Source organism: Dendropsophus ebraccatus, chromosome 6 (assembly GCF_027789765.1).
Source record: "Dendropsophus ebraccatus isolate aDenEbr1 chromosome 6, aDenEbr1.pat, whole genome shotgun sequence".
Classification (NCBI taxonomy): domain Eukaryota; kingdom Metazoa; phylum Chordata; class Amphibia; order Anura; family Hylidae; genus Dendropsophus; species Dendropsophus ebraccatus.
The window spans coordinates 35481478-35500175 of NC_091459.1; the positions used below are offsets into that span (position 1 = coordinate 35481478).

General features: G+C 45.2%; 1 protein-coding gene across 1 annotated transcript; it reads right to left on the reverse strand.

Annotated features, from left to right (window-relative positions):
* Nucleotides 1-240: 240 nt before the first annotated feature.
* POPDC3 (popeye domain cAMP effector 3) lies at nucleotides 241-16635 on the reverse strand. The gene is made up of 3 exons (XM_069974784.1): nucleotides 15839-16635; nucleotides 2678-2786; nucleotides 241-1377 (listed from the first exon to the last, which is right to left on the reverse strand). Exons 1-3 carry the CDS (start codon nucleotides 16408-16410, stop codon nucleotides 1081-1083), a joined length of 978 nt encoding a protein of 325 aa, XP_069830885.1. The 5' UTR covers nucleotides 16411-16635; the 3' UTR covers nucleotides 241-1080.
* Between the last annotated feature and the right edge of the window lie 2063 nt (nucleotides 16636-18698).

Consider the following 18698-nt stretch of genomic DNA (forward strand, 5'->3'; position numbering starts at 1 on the left):
TTCTGGTTCCTACGAACCAGAAATCTCGGCATCTCACTCCCGCTGTCTGCCGGCTCCGTGCAGCGGGTGGATACAGCCTAAGGAATGCCTAGAAAACTGGGATAAAGCCTATAGGCTGTATCCCAGTTTTCTAGGCGTTCCTTAGGCTGTATCCACCGGCTGCACGGAGCCGGCAGACAGCGGGAGTGAGATGCCGAGATTTCTGGTTCGTACGAACCAGAAATCCGGCAGGTTCGCTCATCTCTACTTAATACAAGGATCAAGTTTGATTATCTTACAAAATGCCTGGTTTACCCTTAAAGCGACTCTGTACCAACAATCTGCCCCCCCCCAAACGCTTTTACTGTCAGATAGCAGCATTTAATCCAAGGTCAGTTTGGTAGGTGACGCAGTTACTGTCCTAAAAAACAACTGTTAATCTTGCAGCCCTGTGTCAAATTGGCGTGGCCTAGAGTACCTGTGCCCTAGGCCTGCGACGCCCCTCCATCCCTCCTCATCAGCAGGATTTCTCCTATTCATCACTTGTCTGAACACTGCACATGTGGTGGATCGTTAAGGCACAGGTGCAGTGTTCACGCAAGTGATTAATAGAAGAAATCCTGCGCAGGGGCATTCCTAATGTTGAGGAGGGTGGGGAGGAGGAACAGACAGGCGGTGCAGGCCTAGGGCACAGACACTCTAGGCCATGCCAATTTGAAACATCGCTTTATGTTTAAAAGTTGTTTTTTAGGACAATAACTGCATCACCTGTCGAGCGGACCCCAGGACAGATCTTTGATTCAAAGCAGCTATCCGACGGTACAAGCAGTTTGGGGGGCAGATAGTGGGTACACAGTCGCTTTAAGATAATACTATGGGTGTTTACAATGCCTTTCACTTTTTTTTTGTAATTAAATGGCAACTATCGAAAGGCATTGTGAAGATATCAGTAGACAATGAGCATTATAAAACAGTGAATATAAAGGAGTTACTGTCTGTGATGAATGCAGTAAGTGGCACTTTGCCTTGTACAGTTACTAAAGTCTTGACTATTATCAAGCTATAATTCCTAGTGAGTTAAGAAAATTGAACATTGGTTTGTTATGGCCTCTTTGCTGCTTTTCTCCTCGTGGAGAAGTCCTGAACATGAATGGTGGGAGCAGTGGAGTGTGACTGTTCTGGCAAGGCCATATGATAATAGTTCGGGAGCCTGATGTCAAATCGGAATCCACTGTCGACAAACACCTTTTCGTTCAATGCGTAGAGTTTGTCCGCTATGTCTCCCCTTATCAACATTGAAAAAAGTCTTGAGATGAAGCGATGTTTTGCAAATAGTAAATAGAGTTTTTTCCTCCTCCAAGTAATGTATTTGCACTTTGTTTCTGCAGTAAGTGTTACCTGAAAAAACAGCATTAAATGTATCATTACAAATGGACATTTAGCTTGACCTGGTAATGGGAACAAAATGCAGTACAATTTTACCTCAATTCATATACAACGTAAAATGGCCCTGTAGTCAAACCTACAAACAATGAACACAGCAAACCTACAGACAATCATGTGGCCCAAATGTTTACCAACTCTAGAAGCCCTAGTTACAGGGAATTTCACATAATGCAATTGCTGCCCTTTTACCTACAAATAAAAAAAATCTTCAATTGATTACAATAGGGAACATTCACAAAAATGCATGTTTTTGTTCCTTGCAGAAAAAAAAGAAATCGCATGTCATATAAATTTCTCCAATGAGATCAATGAAAACTTTAAAAACGAACAAAAAAAACACATCAAAAGCACCATCAAAATACACACTGCAATTTTGTTTTTGAAGGGGTTATCCAGCGCTACAAAAACATGGCCACTTTTCCTCCTCTCGTCTTCAGGTAAGGTATGGTTTGCAATTAAGCTCCATTTACTTCAATGGAACTGAGTTCCAAACCCCACCCAATCTGGAGACAAGAGAGGGGAAAAAGTGGGCATGTTTTTGTAGCGCTGGATAACCCCTTTAAGTTGTTTTTCACAGACTGGTTTTGCCCATGTAAAAATACCCTAACAGAATAGATCCAAACACCAAGTCCATTTAAGACAATGTTCCCACAACGTCCTTATAGATAAAAAAAAACGGCCATTGGTTTTAAAGGGAACCTGTTACACCGGCACCCCCTGGACCCCCCAGTAGAGCCCCTGATACTTACCTGCTGCTACTGGTCCCGCTCCCAAAGCTGGTCCCACTGTGGAGAAATCGCTGCCCGATGGTCTGAGGGCTCAACATGTAAATGAGAAGAGTCAGTTGTCTATAGCAAATCTCTGGAGCAGGGATTTCCCATGGACGTTGGACTAATTTACATATTAGGTGTGCAGACCGTCGGGCGGCAATTACTCCACAGCAGGTCTGGTAAGTATCGGGACTTGGAGCTCTATAGCGAGGTCAGACAAGCTCTGCCCCAAGTGCTAAGGTGAAAGGCTCCCTTTAAAATAATGGCTATTATTTTATAATCGTGGCTGTAAATAGTGACCATGATTATTAACTGTTGCCATTATCAAAAAACTGTAGATTTTTCATCTAAAATATCTAACATCTAACATAGCCTTAATATATTAAATAGTTTACCTTTCTTACTTATTATACTATAGTTTCTCTTTTTTTTTTATTGGTATACATCAACTAAATTTGGACAAAATTGTTAATAATTCTTACCTGAAAGACACCCTCTTCAGAAGGTCTCAGTGAGTCCCATTCTGGAGAGTCCAAAAACTGAAGTGGAAAAATATAATGAAGAAATTCTCCATCAACTGTCACACGTATTCTGTAAAATTCAAGATATAAATTATCACACTGAGATGCCACATTCCATTGCTACTCATCCCCCGGCTGTTGGCTTCCTAAAGCAACATTAGTAGAATTAAAAAAAAAAAAAAAAAAAAAAAAATTTTTAGCCTTTGTTCACACACCAAAGTGACTGCCATTTTTATTGGACGGCCATCATTTAAAGGGAAACAATTGGCAGGTTAGACTAATCTGTCTAAGCACAGGTTTCTTACCTTCATCTTTTGCGCCTTTTCTGGGTAGTTTGTAGTTATTTCCTTATTGGCAAATTTGGAGCAATGGGAGCACCGATCCACCCCTTCCTGTCCGCCCCTCCTAATCTATATCAATGTATCAACCCAGCCAGGGTCAGGTCACACTGGTCCTCTGGGATGGTAGTCCCGCCCCCAGTGCTCCAAACTGCCTGATTAACCTAAGGACATGCACACACCCCATCCAAAATGCTGGATGGAAAATGCCAAGAGAGGATGGTTGGGTTTGATATATTCTAATATTGTGTCTGTATTAAACTACTATTAACCTTCCAAATTGCTGACACTGTTAGATAACTATTAAGTCAAGGTGACACATGATACCTTTCATATATCCATCTGTGCTTCCAAATTGCTTTTATTCTCTGGTACAAAGTGTCAAAGAGACTTTCCATATTCCTGAAGTGCAGCAAGCTGGAATGCCTCCTTGCTCACCACCCTGTCCCTAACCCTGCTCCGGAATCACCCTCAGCTGACTGTCAACCAAGCAGAGAAAAGGATGGCAATCACAGCTTGCTGCAACTTCAGCTCTTTGACACTTTGCACCGGAGAATATAATATTTTTTCTACATTATGAAAGCACAGATGGATATGTAAAAGGTGCCATGGCCCTCCGCCGCGGAATTCCACCGTATTTGCTCAGTGTCCTGCAGTGACAGGACACGTCCGCTTCCTTCCCCTCTCCGCTCTAAGAAGTGACATGTCACTACTTTGAGCGGAGAGCAACGGCAGCGGAGAAGTGCGTGCTCTCCCATAGACGGGCAATGACACACTGACCACGGCGGGGTTCCGCTGTGGAATTCTGCCTGATTTGCTCAGTGTGAACATACCCTTATCAAGCAAAATAGAAACTGGTGTAAAATGCCCACCGCAACCAATCACAGCTCAGCTTTCATTTGACCCAGATAAAAGCTGAACTGTGGTTGCTATGAGCAGTTTCACCAGTTTCTGTTTTGCACAGCTTGATAAATCTGGGCCCATGTCTCTATTTTACCCATAAGTTGTTTTTTTTTACCAATATCAGCAGTTAGAGACATTGCAGCTGACATAATATATTGTGTATCATAGAAATAAAATGAAAAATATATGTATATCTTGTATATCTATATCACTTGTAGTAAGAACATGTCTGTACATTTCTGACAAGGTCTCAGACGTGATCCAGAGTTTTTCGTACAATCTATAACCTTTGCCAAGAGACGAGAACACGTGTAGGTTCCAGTAACAATTTGTTTCCTAAGGTCCCTCCGTATCTGCGGGTCATCTTTCTATTTCTGGCACACAGTCAATGGCTGCTAGAGATTTCAGGCTCCATTATCCTATTTGGAATGTGCAGAAAGCCAGAGCAGAACAGCCTCTTGTTGTGACAAGTAACAAGTGTACAAAAAGTGATAAGGATTGAAGGTTTAGTGACAAATCCATGCTGCCTGCAAGAGGCTTCTATAGATGTACATTCATATCTAAGAGAAGAATGAAGGACCTGCAAATGTCACAGAGCAGAGTAGTCGCACTGTCACCAAATAGGGTAACACTAGCATGATATATAGGGGGCAAGATGGGCCCTGCTTGTACAGAAAACTGGATTATAAAATACTTCTAACAGGGGGATAGTTCCCCATTACCAAATTATACATATTGGGCCTCATTTACTAACAATGCATCAATTTTTAGCTGTTATCCTTTTTTTTTTTTTTTCTACAAATCCCGCCACACTAGAAATGGCTGTTATTTATAAGAGAAACCCACAAAAAATGACGGTTTGCTTAATAAATCTGTCAGTAGTGGCGGGTTTTAAAGGATACACCCATGACATGCCTACTTGGCAGGTTTTGGTCAAATATGACAGATTATCAGGTTGTTAAAAAAAATTGTAACGTCCTTGCAGACTATGGAAACTGCACGGATAAGCTCCGGAGGATTCTGTGCGCTCATATCCCCCAACCCCCGCTTGAAGATCTGACCGTCCAATAGCCTCCACTCTATTCACTTTATTCAGTCAGACTCCGCCATCTGCCCAAAAAAGAATTTACATGTCAATTCTTCGGACGGATGCCAGACCATGGAATGGAGCCTATGGGACGCCAGATGTTTAAGCGTGAGCGCGCGGGGGGGGGGGGGGGGGACGGGTCTGAGGGGTGGCTGAGTGCATGGAATCCGCCGGAGCTTATCCGCACATTTTTCGAAGAAGAATCTTCTCTTAATTTCCGCTTGAAATTCCTCCTGTAAAATATGAACAGAGCAATGTCTCATTGTGTTCAATGGAATTTCCGCTCTGTTGTTCACACTGCAGATCTGCTTTCCGCCCAAAGAGTTGACATAAATCCTATATAAATCAATGGGGGATTTAATTCTGTTGAATTCTACTAGAATTCCGCTCCTATTATGCCAGAGCAGAAAACTTTCCTCTTCAATTCCTCGCCTTTTCCTCAGTGTGCACATACCCTTAGTAAATACGTCAGAACACTAAGCCGACAGGGAAAATGGACAAAAACCTGAACACATTAGTAAATTAGCCCTATTATGTATGTGAAAGAAATTAAATAGATCAAAATGATACTTTTTTAATACTAAAAAAAAAAAGTGAAAGATGTCTCTACGTAAGAAATCAGTGCTGTATCATAGATAGAATATTAGATGCTGGTGTAATTATATGGATAATAGTACTTATAACTATTTTTATATCTATACCTAAATGCAAAAATGTTGGAAATGCTAGATCTCAGACTGGGTTGATTGACATCCTAATTTCATAGAAAATCCCGGTCAATCAAGCCGGTCTGGATCACTTATATAATTGCAAGAAAAAGCCCGACATTAACAACAGTAAATTTGTTATTACTCATTAATGGCCATTTATGAAGGAGTTGGAAGAAGGCTTAGGGTGTGTTTACACAGGCAGATTTATCTGACAGATTTTCCAAGCCAAACCCCGGAATGGATTTGAAAAAGGGAGAAATCTCAGTCTTTCCTTTATGACCCGTTCCCTGCTTATGGTCTGTTCCTGGCTTTGGCTTCAAAAATCTGATAGATAAATCTGCCTGTGTAAACGCACCATTACTCACCTGTCTTGTTTGAAAAAAAAAAAAAAAAAAAAAGACTGTGGAGCCTCATTTAAGAGTCTCAAAACACAGGACTAGCCAGATATCCCTCTGAGAAGGGCCCAGCCAAGCCAGAATCCTGCTCGACACTGATGAGGGGCACCGCCCAAAACAGCTGTCTGTGGATGGATACCCGGCCTTGGTTTTTCCCCTTGTCATTACATTGACTTATAGGGCCACTTAATATGGTGGTTTTGTTGGTTTCCCTACAGGAGCCACCCCTTGGCTGGGTCCTTCCTGAATATCTGGCTAGTCCTGTGTTTCTAGACTTTTAAATGAGGCTCCACTGGCTCTTTGTATTTGCATATTCGTATTTTCCAGGAATGCATTTAGCTTTATGCAGCAGCTGACAGTGTTATCTTTGTCTGGTCTCCCTAAGATCAGTCACCTGTTTTGTGCAGCCTGGGTGCAGAGAAATGAAGCACTGCACTCGCACTGTCAATCAAGCCAGTCTGAATGGGAGGAGAGCGCAAATCACTTTAATCTGCACAGACATCTTCAACCTTAGAGCCTATGGTGGATGCATGCTCCTCTACACTTACTATCCCTGCTTTGCCAATGTTGACACCTCCTACCCCCCCCCCCCTACTTTGATACACCACTGGCTAGGGCTGGGCGATATGGGCCAAAATCAATATCGCGATTAATCGCACATGTAGCCGCGGTAACGATAATTATGACACGCCCCTTTTTGCAAACCACACCCACTTGCTATGAAAAACTGTCAATATCAAAAAAGTAAAAAACTCACTGAGCATGACTATACAGGGGTGGCGGACAGGGGTGTATAACTATACAGGGGTGGCGGACAGGGGTGTATAACTATACAGGGGACGGATAGGGGTGTATGACTATACGGGGGGGGTGGACAGGGGTGTATGACTATACAGGCGGGGGGTGGACAGGGGTGTATGACTATACAGGAGGGATAGGGGTATATGACTATACAGGGGGGATAGGGGTGTATGACTATACAGTGGGGGGGGGATGGGGGTATATGACTATACAGGGGAGGTAGGGGTGTATGACTATACAGGGGGGACGGACAGGGGTGTATGACTATACAGGGGGGATAGGGGTGTACGACTATACAGGCGGGGTGGGCTGACAGGGGTATATGACTATACAGGCGGGGTGGGCGGACAGGGGTGTATGACTATACAGGCGGGGTGGGCGGGCAGGGGTGTATGACTATACAGGGGGGACGGACAGGGGTGTATGACTATACAGGGGGGGGGACAGGGGTGTATGACAATACAGGGGGGACGGACAGGGGTGTATGACTATACAGGGGGGGGACAGGGGTGTATGACTATATGGGGGGCGGACAGGGGCGTATGACTATACAGGGGGGGGCAGACAGGGGTGTATGACTATACAGGGGGGGAAAGGGGTGTATGACTATACAGGGGGGGGGACAGGGGTGTATGACTATACAGGGGGGGGGGACAGGGGTGTATGACTATACAGGGGGGACGGACAGGGGTGTATGACTATATGGGGGGCGGACAGGGGCGTATGACTATACAGGGGGGGGCAGACAGGGGTGTATGACTATACAGGGGGGGACAGGGGTGTATGACTATACAGGGGGGGGGACAGGGGTGTATGACTATACAGCGGGGGGGGGACAGGGGTGTATGACTATACAGCGGGGGGGGGGACAGGGGTGTATGACTATACAGAGGGGGGACAGGGGTGTATGACTATACGGGGGGGGCGGACAGGGGTGTATGACTATACGGGGGGGGCGGACAGGGGTGTATGACTATACGGGGGGGGCGGACAGGGGTGTATGACTATATGGGGGGCGGACAGGGGCGTATGACTATACAGGGGGGGCGGACAGGGGTGTATGACTATACGGGGGGGGGCGGACAGGGGTGTATGACTATACGGGGGGGGCGGACAGGGGTGTATGACTATACGGGGGGGGGCGGACAGGGGTGTATGACTATATGGGGGGCGGACAGGGGCGTATGACTATACAGGGGGGGGCAGACAGGGGTATATGACTATACAGGGTGGCGGATAGGGGTGTATGACTATACGGGGGGGGCGGACAGGGGTGTATGACTATACGGGGGGGGGCGGACAGGGGTGTATGAATATATGGGGGGCGGACAGGGGCGTATGACTATACAGGGGGGGGCAGACAGGGGTATATGACTATACAGGGTGGCGGATAGGGGTGTATTACTATACAGGGAAATGTAGTTCCCTAAGTAACAGTACAGGGCTGTAGCATAGGAGGAATGAATGGGCTGCAGCAGGATGTCTCCTATAACTTATCCTGCCTGCTGCAGCCCATTCATTCCTCCTATGCTACACTCCTGTACTGTTACTTAGGGAAGTACAGGACAGCCGCCCCCAAATGCTGCTCCTCCAGCCCTGACACGCCGGCGTCCCTGCACACACAGGAAACATGGGCAGTGTTCGCCGGCCGGGTGTGTGGGGGAGGAGCCTCGGACAGGACGGGACCAGTGGGGGGCATCGGACGGGACTGGACCGCTGGGGGTGGGGTGTTATCGGACAGGTGAGGAGCCTCAGACGGGACCGGACGGGTAAGGAGGGCGGGCGCTTGGATGGGACTTGCGGGGGGCGGGGCCTTCTTACACTGCTGCTCCTCCACCACCTCCCGCTCTGATATTAGCGCCCCTGCACATAATGTACAGCGCTAATGCCAGGCGGCGTGCGTGTGTGCGGGGGGCGCTCTCACAGGATGGGCGCAGTGAGGGGGCACTCTGACAGGGAGATAGAAAGCAAAAATACCGCAGATACCGTCCTGGCTAAGTTGAGGTCGGTTAACCGACGCCAGTGACGGTATCGGTATTTTTGCGGTATACCGCCCAGCCCTACCACTGGCTCATTACAGGTCTCCATGGACTGTGTCCTCCTGAAATCATGGAAGATCGTTAAGGCATTGCCAACACGCTCTGTTTTAGAATCAACCTATCCCTACTGGAGGAGAACCAAGCTAAAGCTGTTCAAGAGTCGCCTCAGTTCTTGCTCAGAGTGGAGTGGAGAGACACTCTGGAACAATGTTAGACACCAATGCAACTGACCTGTCCTTTATGTTGTCCTGGCTCTACTATCTTGTAACCAGGGACAGCGTAGTTTATCAGGTACAGCAACAAGGGGCAAGACACTGTATTAGGTTAAGCCACAGGGGGACAGGGATGGCTGTTAGGTAAAGCAACAGGGGACTGGGCGACTATTAGGTACAATAACAGGGGGCGGCTATTAGATACAGCAAAAGGGCAGGGATGATGCTTGGGCAGGAAGAGGTTAGTCAATGTTGTATACAGTACCTAACTGTACCAACTCGTGTTCTCTCCTGGCTCTGACCTCCTCTGACACACACAGCAGGAAATTAGGGCCAGGGGAGGTGTCAGATGCTGGCTCCTCCTGTCATCCTCACTGCGATTGGTTCGCCTGTAAAGACAAACCAATCACAGTGATTGCTGGCCTGACAGAGTGATGATAGGCCCCAGGCTGGATGCTGAGACCTGCCATCATTTCATGACATCACTCAGACTTAAAATGTCATTTAAGAATATAATATAGGATATGTGTATTTTTTACATGCTTGGATTTTGCTCTTTGCAGCATGTTATTTTATGTAATGCGTGTTAATGTAATGTGCTTTTATAGTCTAAATTGCCAAAATAATAATATTGTTTGGAGGGAAGCTCCAAGACATAATTTTTTTATATATGACCAGTTCAGTAGTTGTGTGTCGCAGCTGTAACACAAGGGATAAATTGCAACTGTATAACAGACAGCTAAAACCAGCTGATGGCAGACTGGGTGATGATTTATAACGTTTTTTTGTTGTTCTCCCTGGAACAACTTGGACTATAAAGTCTGACCCAAAAACTGGGCCAGTGTTACTGGAAATATACACAGATACGTCATTCATTAAAACAACTGGTGAAGTGAATAGTGACCAGTTATGATAGCTAAATAATAAGGTCAAGACATCTCCAAATTGCAGGTCTTGTGTGGTGTTCCTGGTATGCAGCGGTTAGCACTAGCGATGAGCGAACTTGCATTAAGTTCGGGGTTTGCATGAACCCAATAGCTTGACAATTGAATCCCACTTCCTGGAGAAGATAGATGCGGCCCTAGGGTTGCCTGGAAAACATGGATATAGTTGTATCCATGTTTTCAAGGCAGTCCTAGGGCTGCAACCATCTCCTCCAGCAGAATTCAAGTGCCGGACAATCAGGTTCGCGAGAACATACCGTAAGTTTGCTCATCTCTAGTTAGTGCCAACCAAAAGATACCCAGTAATGGTGGCAGGCAGTGGCGTAGCTACAGGGGTCGCAACGGTCGCAGTTGCGACCCGGCCCGCCAGCCAGGGGGGCCCGGCTGGGCCCCCCATGCCACCTTGCTGTGTCCCCGAAGCTGCTTGCAGTGGCTTGCAGTGGCGTAGCGAGGCCCCCCCTTGCCACTGCACTGCTCCCCTCCCACTCCCTCTTGTGACCGCAAGCAATGTTTTGCCTGCGATCACAAGAGGAGGCTGGGACGGGGCCGGCTGACGTGCGGGGCTGGGAGCATCAGGTAGGCAAAAAGACAGCTCCCGCGAAGCTCCGCCCCCTCCGCGGGAAGCCCCGCCCCCGCCGCGAGAAGCCCGCCAGCGCGCGTGACTAGAAGACTAGAGGAACCATTCAGGTGAGTAAAGATTTTTTTGTTTTAAAGGACATGATGGGGGTGTAGTGGTATGAGGATGGAACAAGAGGATGATGGGGGTGTAGTGGTATGAGGATGGAACAAGAGGATGATGAGGGGTGTAGTGGTATGATGATGGGGGTGTAGTGGTATGATGATGAAGGAACAAGAGGATGATGGGGGTGTAGTGGTATGAGGATGGAACAAGAGGATGATGGGGGTGTAGTGGTATGAGGATGGAACAAGAGGATGATGGGGGTGTAGTGGTATGATGGTGGAACAAGAGGATGATGGGGGTGTAGTGGTATGATGATGGAACAAGAGGATGATGGGGGTGTAGTGGTATGATGAAGGAACAAGAGGATGATGGGGGTGTAGTGGTATGATGAAGGAACAAGAGGATGATGGGGGTGTAGTGGTATGATGAAGGAACAAGAGGATGATGGGGGTGTAGTGGTATGATGAGGATGGAAAAGGAGGATGATGGGGGTGTAGTGGTATGATGATGGAACAAGAGGATGATGGGGGTGTAGTGGTATGATGAGGATGGAAAAGGAGGATGATGGGGGTGTAGTGGTATGATGATGGAACAAGAGGATGATGGGGGTGTAGTTGTATGATGCTGGAACAAGAAGATGATGGGGGTGTAGTTGTATGATGCTGGAACAAGAGGATGATGGGGGTGTAGTGGTATGATGAAGGAACAAAAGGATGATGGGGGGTGTAGTGGTATGATGATGGAACAAGAGGATGATGGGGGGTGTAGTGGTATGATGAAGGGGGTGTAGTTGTATGATCATGGAACAAGAGGATGATGAGGGTGAAGTTGTATGATGCTGGAACAAGAAGATGATGGGGGTGTAGTGGTATGATGATGGGGGTGTAGTTGTATGATCATGGAACAAGAGGATGATGAGGGGTGTAGTGGTATGATCATGGAACAAGAGGATGATGAGGGGTGTAGTGGTATGATGATGGGGGTGTAGTGGTATGATGATGAAACAAGAGGATGATGGGGGTGTAGTGGTATGATGATGATGGAACAAGAGGATGATGGGGGGTGTAGTGGTATGATGATGATGGAACAAGAGGATGATGGGGGGTGTAGTGGTATGATGATGATGGAACAAGAGGATGATGGGGGGTGTAGTGGTATGATGATGGAACAAGAGGATGATGGGGGGTGTAGTGGTATGATGATGAAGGAACAAGAGGATGATGAAGGGTGTAGTGGTATGATGATGGAGGGCAGGAGGATGAAAGGGGTAGTAGTATGGTGATGAAGGGGCAGGAGGAGGGGACAACATGGGGGGCATCTGTAAGGGGGATAAAATGGGGGGCCATCTATATGGGGGATAACATGGGGGGCATCTATATGGGGGATAACATGGGGGGGCATCTATAAGGGGGAAACATTGGGGGGCCATCTATAAGGTGGACTACATGGGGGGTGTATACAATAGGGCATGCACAGAGGGGGATATGTACTATAAGGGGATCACATAGTGTCAGGGCTAGCTACTAAATGAGGGTGTAAAGGGGCCAATACAGATGTGCAGTGTGTTTAGAGAGGAGGATGGTGTCAGTGTGAGGAGACTAATATGTCTGTCTGGCAGATTCTGTGGATTCGTGGCTCAGACGTTCTCATAATGGCCCAGGGCAGATGGAGAAGAAGATGAAAAGGGAAGAACTCCGATCAGAGAAGACGTCCCCTGTGAGTCACTTGATATAACTGCACTGTAATGTATATGGTGTATAGAGCCTGTGTGGAGCTGCATCCACCTCTATATGACTGGATGAGGTGATATTGGTCTATGTACAGAGGATTATATTCAGTAGCAGTGGTGGTGTTAGTCAGTATGTGGTGGTATTAGTCAGTAGCAGCAGTGGTGTTAGTCAGTATGTGGTGGTATTAGTCAGTAGCAGCAGTGGTGTTAGTCAGTATGTGGTGGTATTATTTGTTGTTATCTGGTACTGTGTTTTATTGGATTTAGTATACTGGGTTTGGTCAGTAACAATATGGTGGTGATGGTTGTGGTATGGCAGTAATATTTCCCCTTGTGTACTGGTAATATGGGTCTCAGTAAACAGGATTTGTTTAGTAACAGTATGGCGGTAATATGTACGGTGATAATATTTCCTGTATACTGGTATTATTGGTAATATCAGTCTTGAGATATATATCTACCAATAGCATCGAGAAAGGGGGGGGGGGGCCCAAGTTGACCTCTTGCACCAGGGCCCAAGAGACATTAGCTACGCCCCTGGTGGCAGGGTACTGAGAGTTGAAGGATCTCAGACTTTTACCCAATACTCCGTTATCTCAATACTTCGTTGGTGATATTTTTTGATTACCCTCTTAATTTCCTTGGTGGTTGATGGATGTTGTATGTTTATGTATGGTAATATTGGACTTATTCTGCATTTATGTTGCATTTTATTAGTTTATTTTAACTGTGTTGCATTTTATTTTAACTAGTACATATGATTTATCTCAATTAGCCTGTGTTCACACTGCATTTTTTGCATCTGCATGTAATTTTAACCATGGTCAACCACATTTTTGTAGGCAAAAAAAAAAAATCTGATCTGTTTCAATTTTTTTTTATAACAAGTTGATTGTAAACAGATCCTGACAGATGGCATACAATTGCATCCGTTTTCTTCCCATACAATGGAAACGTTAAAGGCATTATGCTCATAAAATGGTTTGATCATTTTTCATACAATCTTTTGTTTTAGACATGGAGCATGAAGAAAATGTTCAGGAATGGTATGAAGAAAATGACAAGTTAAAGGAGTTAACTTGGCCTTTTTTTATGGAGGAACCACTGAGCAATTTCAGCACGTAAAACACCTGCTGCCAGTGGTGTAGTAATAGGGGGTCACAAAGGTTGCTATTGTGACCGGGTTCATACTCTCTGGGGCAATAATTAGAGGACAGTGGTGCAGTACATTAGAAAACAGTAGCATAGTACATTTGAAAGGACAGTGGTACAGTACATTAGAGGGGACAGTGGTACAGCATATTAAGAGGGGACAGTGGCACAGTACATTGGAGGGGACAGTGGCATATCATTAGATGAGAGTGGTATAGATTATGGCATTGTTGCACAGTACAGGGGACATATTAAGAGGGGACAGTGGAGCAGTACATTAGAGGGCAGTGATACAGTACATTAGAGGACAGTGGTGCAGCACATTAGAGGACAGTGATACAGTACATTAGAGAGGACAGTGGCATAGCACATTAGAGGAAAGTAGTACAGTACATTAGAGGACAGTAGTATAACACATTAGAGGACAGTGGTACAGTACGAGGACAGTGGTACAGCACATTAGAGGGGACAGTGGTATAGTACATTAGAGGACAGTGGTATAACACATTAGAGCACAGTGGCAATGTTCATTAGGGCACGGTGACACATTAGGGGTAAGTGGCCTTAAAGGAGAAGTCCAACCATAGCAAAATGAATGCAGCTGGCAGGGTAGCAGAGAAAATAACAACTATGGAATTACACCTTTACCTTGTGCCCGAGATGTGCCGCCTTACCAGCTCTTGGACCCCTACCAAAAGGCATTTCCCCCCTAAGTTGTGAAGACGTCACATTTTTGGGGAAAATGCCCATCCCGGCTGATGGACTGCACGCTCAGCCAATCAGTTACTGCAGTGGCATTACGCCCCATTCACTGACTGCCTGAGCAGCCAGTCCATCAGCTTGGTTGTAACATCTGCTCTGCTGGATATCCTGGAGCCCAGCAGGGGTCCAGAATCGGCAATCCAGTGCTGTAGAGGCATGGGGAGAGGTGAGTTAGTATCTTTTGTCCCCCAACCCCCACCCCTGTACCCTGCTGTTTGATTAACATCCTTGTGGCCGGACTTCTCCTTTAAATGACTTAAGGGGGTAAAGTGGCACAATGAAGTGATGTGAGGGGGCACAGTGGCACAATTAGTTCTTCCAGTACGCTAACCTCACCTAACCTTATCCACAATATGTCCAGTGTTCCCACTCTGGTCCTCCATGCCAACTTTGTTTACTTCCCTGCAAAGTTTATATGCCTAGCCCCTGGCATCAGGGGTCTAGTGCCATCTACTGCTGAGGCCAGTGATTGACTATGGGGTATCATCTCTGCAATGAAGAAAATAAATGTGGCAGGGAGGAGCTTAGATAAAACAGGTGAATATTTTTTATTTTCTGACAATAACATACTGAATTTTTTTTAGATAATTTGGACAATCCCTTTGAAGGGTAATGGTGGCATAATTATTCAGGGATCAGAAAGAGAAAGACAGGGGGCGCTTCCTCGTGTAATAAAAGATGACCAGGTAAATGGTAGCAGGGTCTTACAGGGATCCACTCACCTGGGTAGGTTGTGCAAAATTTAGGCACAACTCTATATGCAGCATAAAGGGGTGTACTCCGCAGCTGTACTGGGGGACGTCACCACAGACGGTGGGAAAAGCAAATGCAGATGTGTAATCAGCCGATTACAGGACCAAGAGTCGAATCCACACCAGGTATAATAAGCGCAGGAGTATTCAGATTTGCACACAATGGTGCAACCAGGGATCATCCAGAGGTAGATGGCATAGTAAACATATACTCTTTATTGCAACACGTTTCGGCCCTATATTGTCTAACATGGGCCTTTATCAAGCATCATGCTTGATAAAGGCCCATGTTAGACAATATAGGGCCTGTGGAGTTGATGCCTTGGCAAGTAAGAGCTGTGTTAGCAGACCAAAGAGAAGATGGTTTTAATGTTATAGCTCATCAATTAGGAAGGGAGAAAGATTATCAACTACTTAAATTGGATTTAGGTAACCTGTGATTGATTTTTCTATGAAAATTTACTGGCTATTTAAAATTAAGTAGTATGATAAACAAAACTGTACCATATAAACCTGTATAGCAAATTACTCAAAATAGCATTTGTTAAAAAAAAAAATCAAATAAAAACCTATAATTTATATTGACATAATAAAATATATAGAAAGAATTACCAACCTTCCAGACACGAGTAAAGAAAGTTTATCAATGGGCGTCTTCCCTTGAATTGCATAGCAATGTTCCCTTTCCAGGGTTATCACCTCCGCATTACAGTACGAGATGATCTTTCGAAAAACAGTCAGTGAAATCCCCAATGGTTGAAAGACAGAAGTATAGACATCTTGGAATTCTTTATCAAAGGTGACACTCCTCAGCTGATAGGCCAGGTGAATAATTTGCACAATACATATAACCAGGAGGATGAAGTTCCAGGAGAAGACATCGGCGGCACAGACATCCAGCCAGGCCCAAATACAAGTACAGAGAAAACTCAACGCAAAGAAAATGTAGACGTATAAAAGTCCAGAGAACCCGCTTCCTCCCATACAGCCCAATACAAAGAAAATACTGGCCAGCTGGTATATAGATCCCTCAGCCTCTTGTTTCCAACTGGTGCACACGGGATGTCCCGTCACGAGGCTCTCCCAAAAAGTCAAGTTGCCATCCATGCTTTCCGTTCTCATGTTGGCTTCTACATCTGAAGTGCAGTGTTTCTTTCTTTCAAGTAACCACTCATGTTGTTTTCCCATATCTTTTTTTTTTCTTTCTGAAATAAAGCGATTTCACATCAGCTCCAGAAATAACATGATGGTCAAGTCAGTTCCGACTGAGGTTTCAGTTCATCCATATTAGATTATGTACGGATAGTAGCGCTGTTGTCATTAGGATTTTGCAATAGCAGTCTTTTATAGAAGCATCCCCATCTTCTGTAGTATTTAGTTTTATGCAAACCTCTGGGGTTCTAGTCTAGCCAGGGCTGACGGTCTGGAAGGAAAAGAAAGAATTATGAGTAAGAAAAATGGTTTTTAGTAAATATCAATAACCCTACCTTCTACGCTGGAGCAATTTATGACTATCAAAAAACGCACCATGTGCATGTATAATCCTATAAATCAGACCCAGGCAAAGTGCGACCCCTGGCTCCCTTTCAGGATCTCTAGAAGCTGGGTTGCAGAGCTTCTAGGGATGCCCTGTGTGAGGGGGTGCATAGCAGGGGGATTATTACTGTGGGTGGTGGGGGTGCAAAGCATGGGCATTATTACAGCGGGTGGGGGGGCTGTACACAACAGGAGATCATATTGTTATTACACTATGTGTACAACAGGAGAACATTATTAATATATGGGGGCACAGCAAGGGACATTACTACTATATTGGGGGGGTCATGGAAGGAAATATTATAACTGTATGGGAAATCCTACATATGGGGGGAACCCACATACCTACTAACTTTACTGTGCATGACACCAAACAACAGAATTACCACTGTATGGGACCCTATAGGAAGGAAAAAGAGAAGGAAAGTGAAGGAAAAGTGTGGAGCCTAAGATGTCTGGCGAGTTCTGAAGAGATTAATTGTAGCTGTAAGAAATTATCATGGTGGTCTGGGCCAGACGGAGAGGAAAAGGGAAAGTGACGCCTCAGATCAAAGAAGGCGTCACCTGTGAGTCTGCTCTACCCCTCACAGACACACACACCCGAGCCGAGTCAGCATAAGGTCTGACTGGCCATTTCCTAAGGGAACGGGACGTCATCGGATGTTATGAAAACACTGACAGCAGCGCAGAGCAGACAGCTCAGGAACTGGTAGAGGCAGAAGAGTGGGATAGGCAAGTATACATTATTTACCTGTCACCCGCAGCATGGACAATTATGAATTTTTCCCAGACAACCCCTTTAATTCAGCCAATTCTCAGTATCTTTCCATGTCTGTGTTCGACTTGACTAACAAACCACTGAAATCAATGAAAGACTCAAGTGTTTAGCCAGGTGCCATTCGCTTGCCAGAGCAGAGAGTGTCTGGTTAACCTACTGAATTTTAGGGGGACAAAATATAAAAAATTTGACCACAAAAAACACAATAAGTTACTGCAAGAGATATAAGTGACAATCTGTCTGTTATCGAACGTGTTTAGCCAGTTGGCCACCTCTGTCCGGGGCGCCATGAGGTGCTTGGTTTAGCATTGAGCACTGAGCATGCTCACTGAACACTAGTATTTACCATCATATAGATTTTTCTAACATAGCACCACACTATTTTTTGCTGCACCGAGTGTAAGACCAGAAATACAAAAGTCAGAAGAAAAGGAGCCCAGCGAGTGTTGAAACAGCCACTGCACAGGATCAGTAAAATGAGTAGTTTTTTTTGAGTAGCAAACTTTCATCTGGGTCAAGAGTTTGCACTAACATAAAAACAAAGAAATGAAGACGTAAAAACTATATGTAATTTATTTTTAGACCGCTTGAATGTCTATGACATACCGGGCTTATATTAGGTATCTGTAGACCAGATAAAATTACAACCTGTTGGCATTAACCAACTCATGTACGTAGATACCCTGTGACCTAACAACAAAACTCAAGCAGGACATATAACACAAAGCAAATAACAATCTATATCCAGGCCAAGCCTAACTGGTATCAGTGTGTTTTTTATTGGTTGTTTTCCCCTCAGTGAGAATAGAGATACTGATACATAAAAGGGGCATGAAAATAGCACACTGCAATAGATGATCTCTTCTACATACACCTTCAGGTGTCACGTAAGCTGTGGTTACAGATGATGTGCCAAGGTCTGAAATCCATTCTTCAATGCCCTCCGTTTTCTTCTCAGCTGATTGGATTTTATTACATCCTGAAGTAGAAGATGAACAGCAGAACACAAGACGGAGATTGGAAATACACTGTATCTTTTTGCTACTTTGTTATTTTTTTTTACAGTAAATTTTTAAAGGGTCAGAGTCATTCGACATCCTACTTAAAGGGGTATCCCCACCCCCAAATGTTTTTGCATTAATACGTTGCCCACCCATAGCTT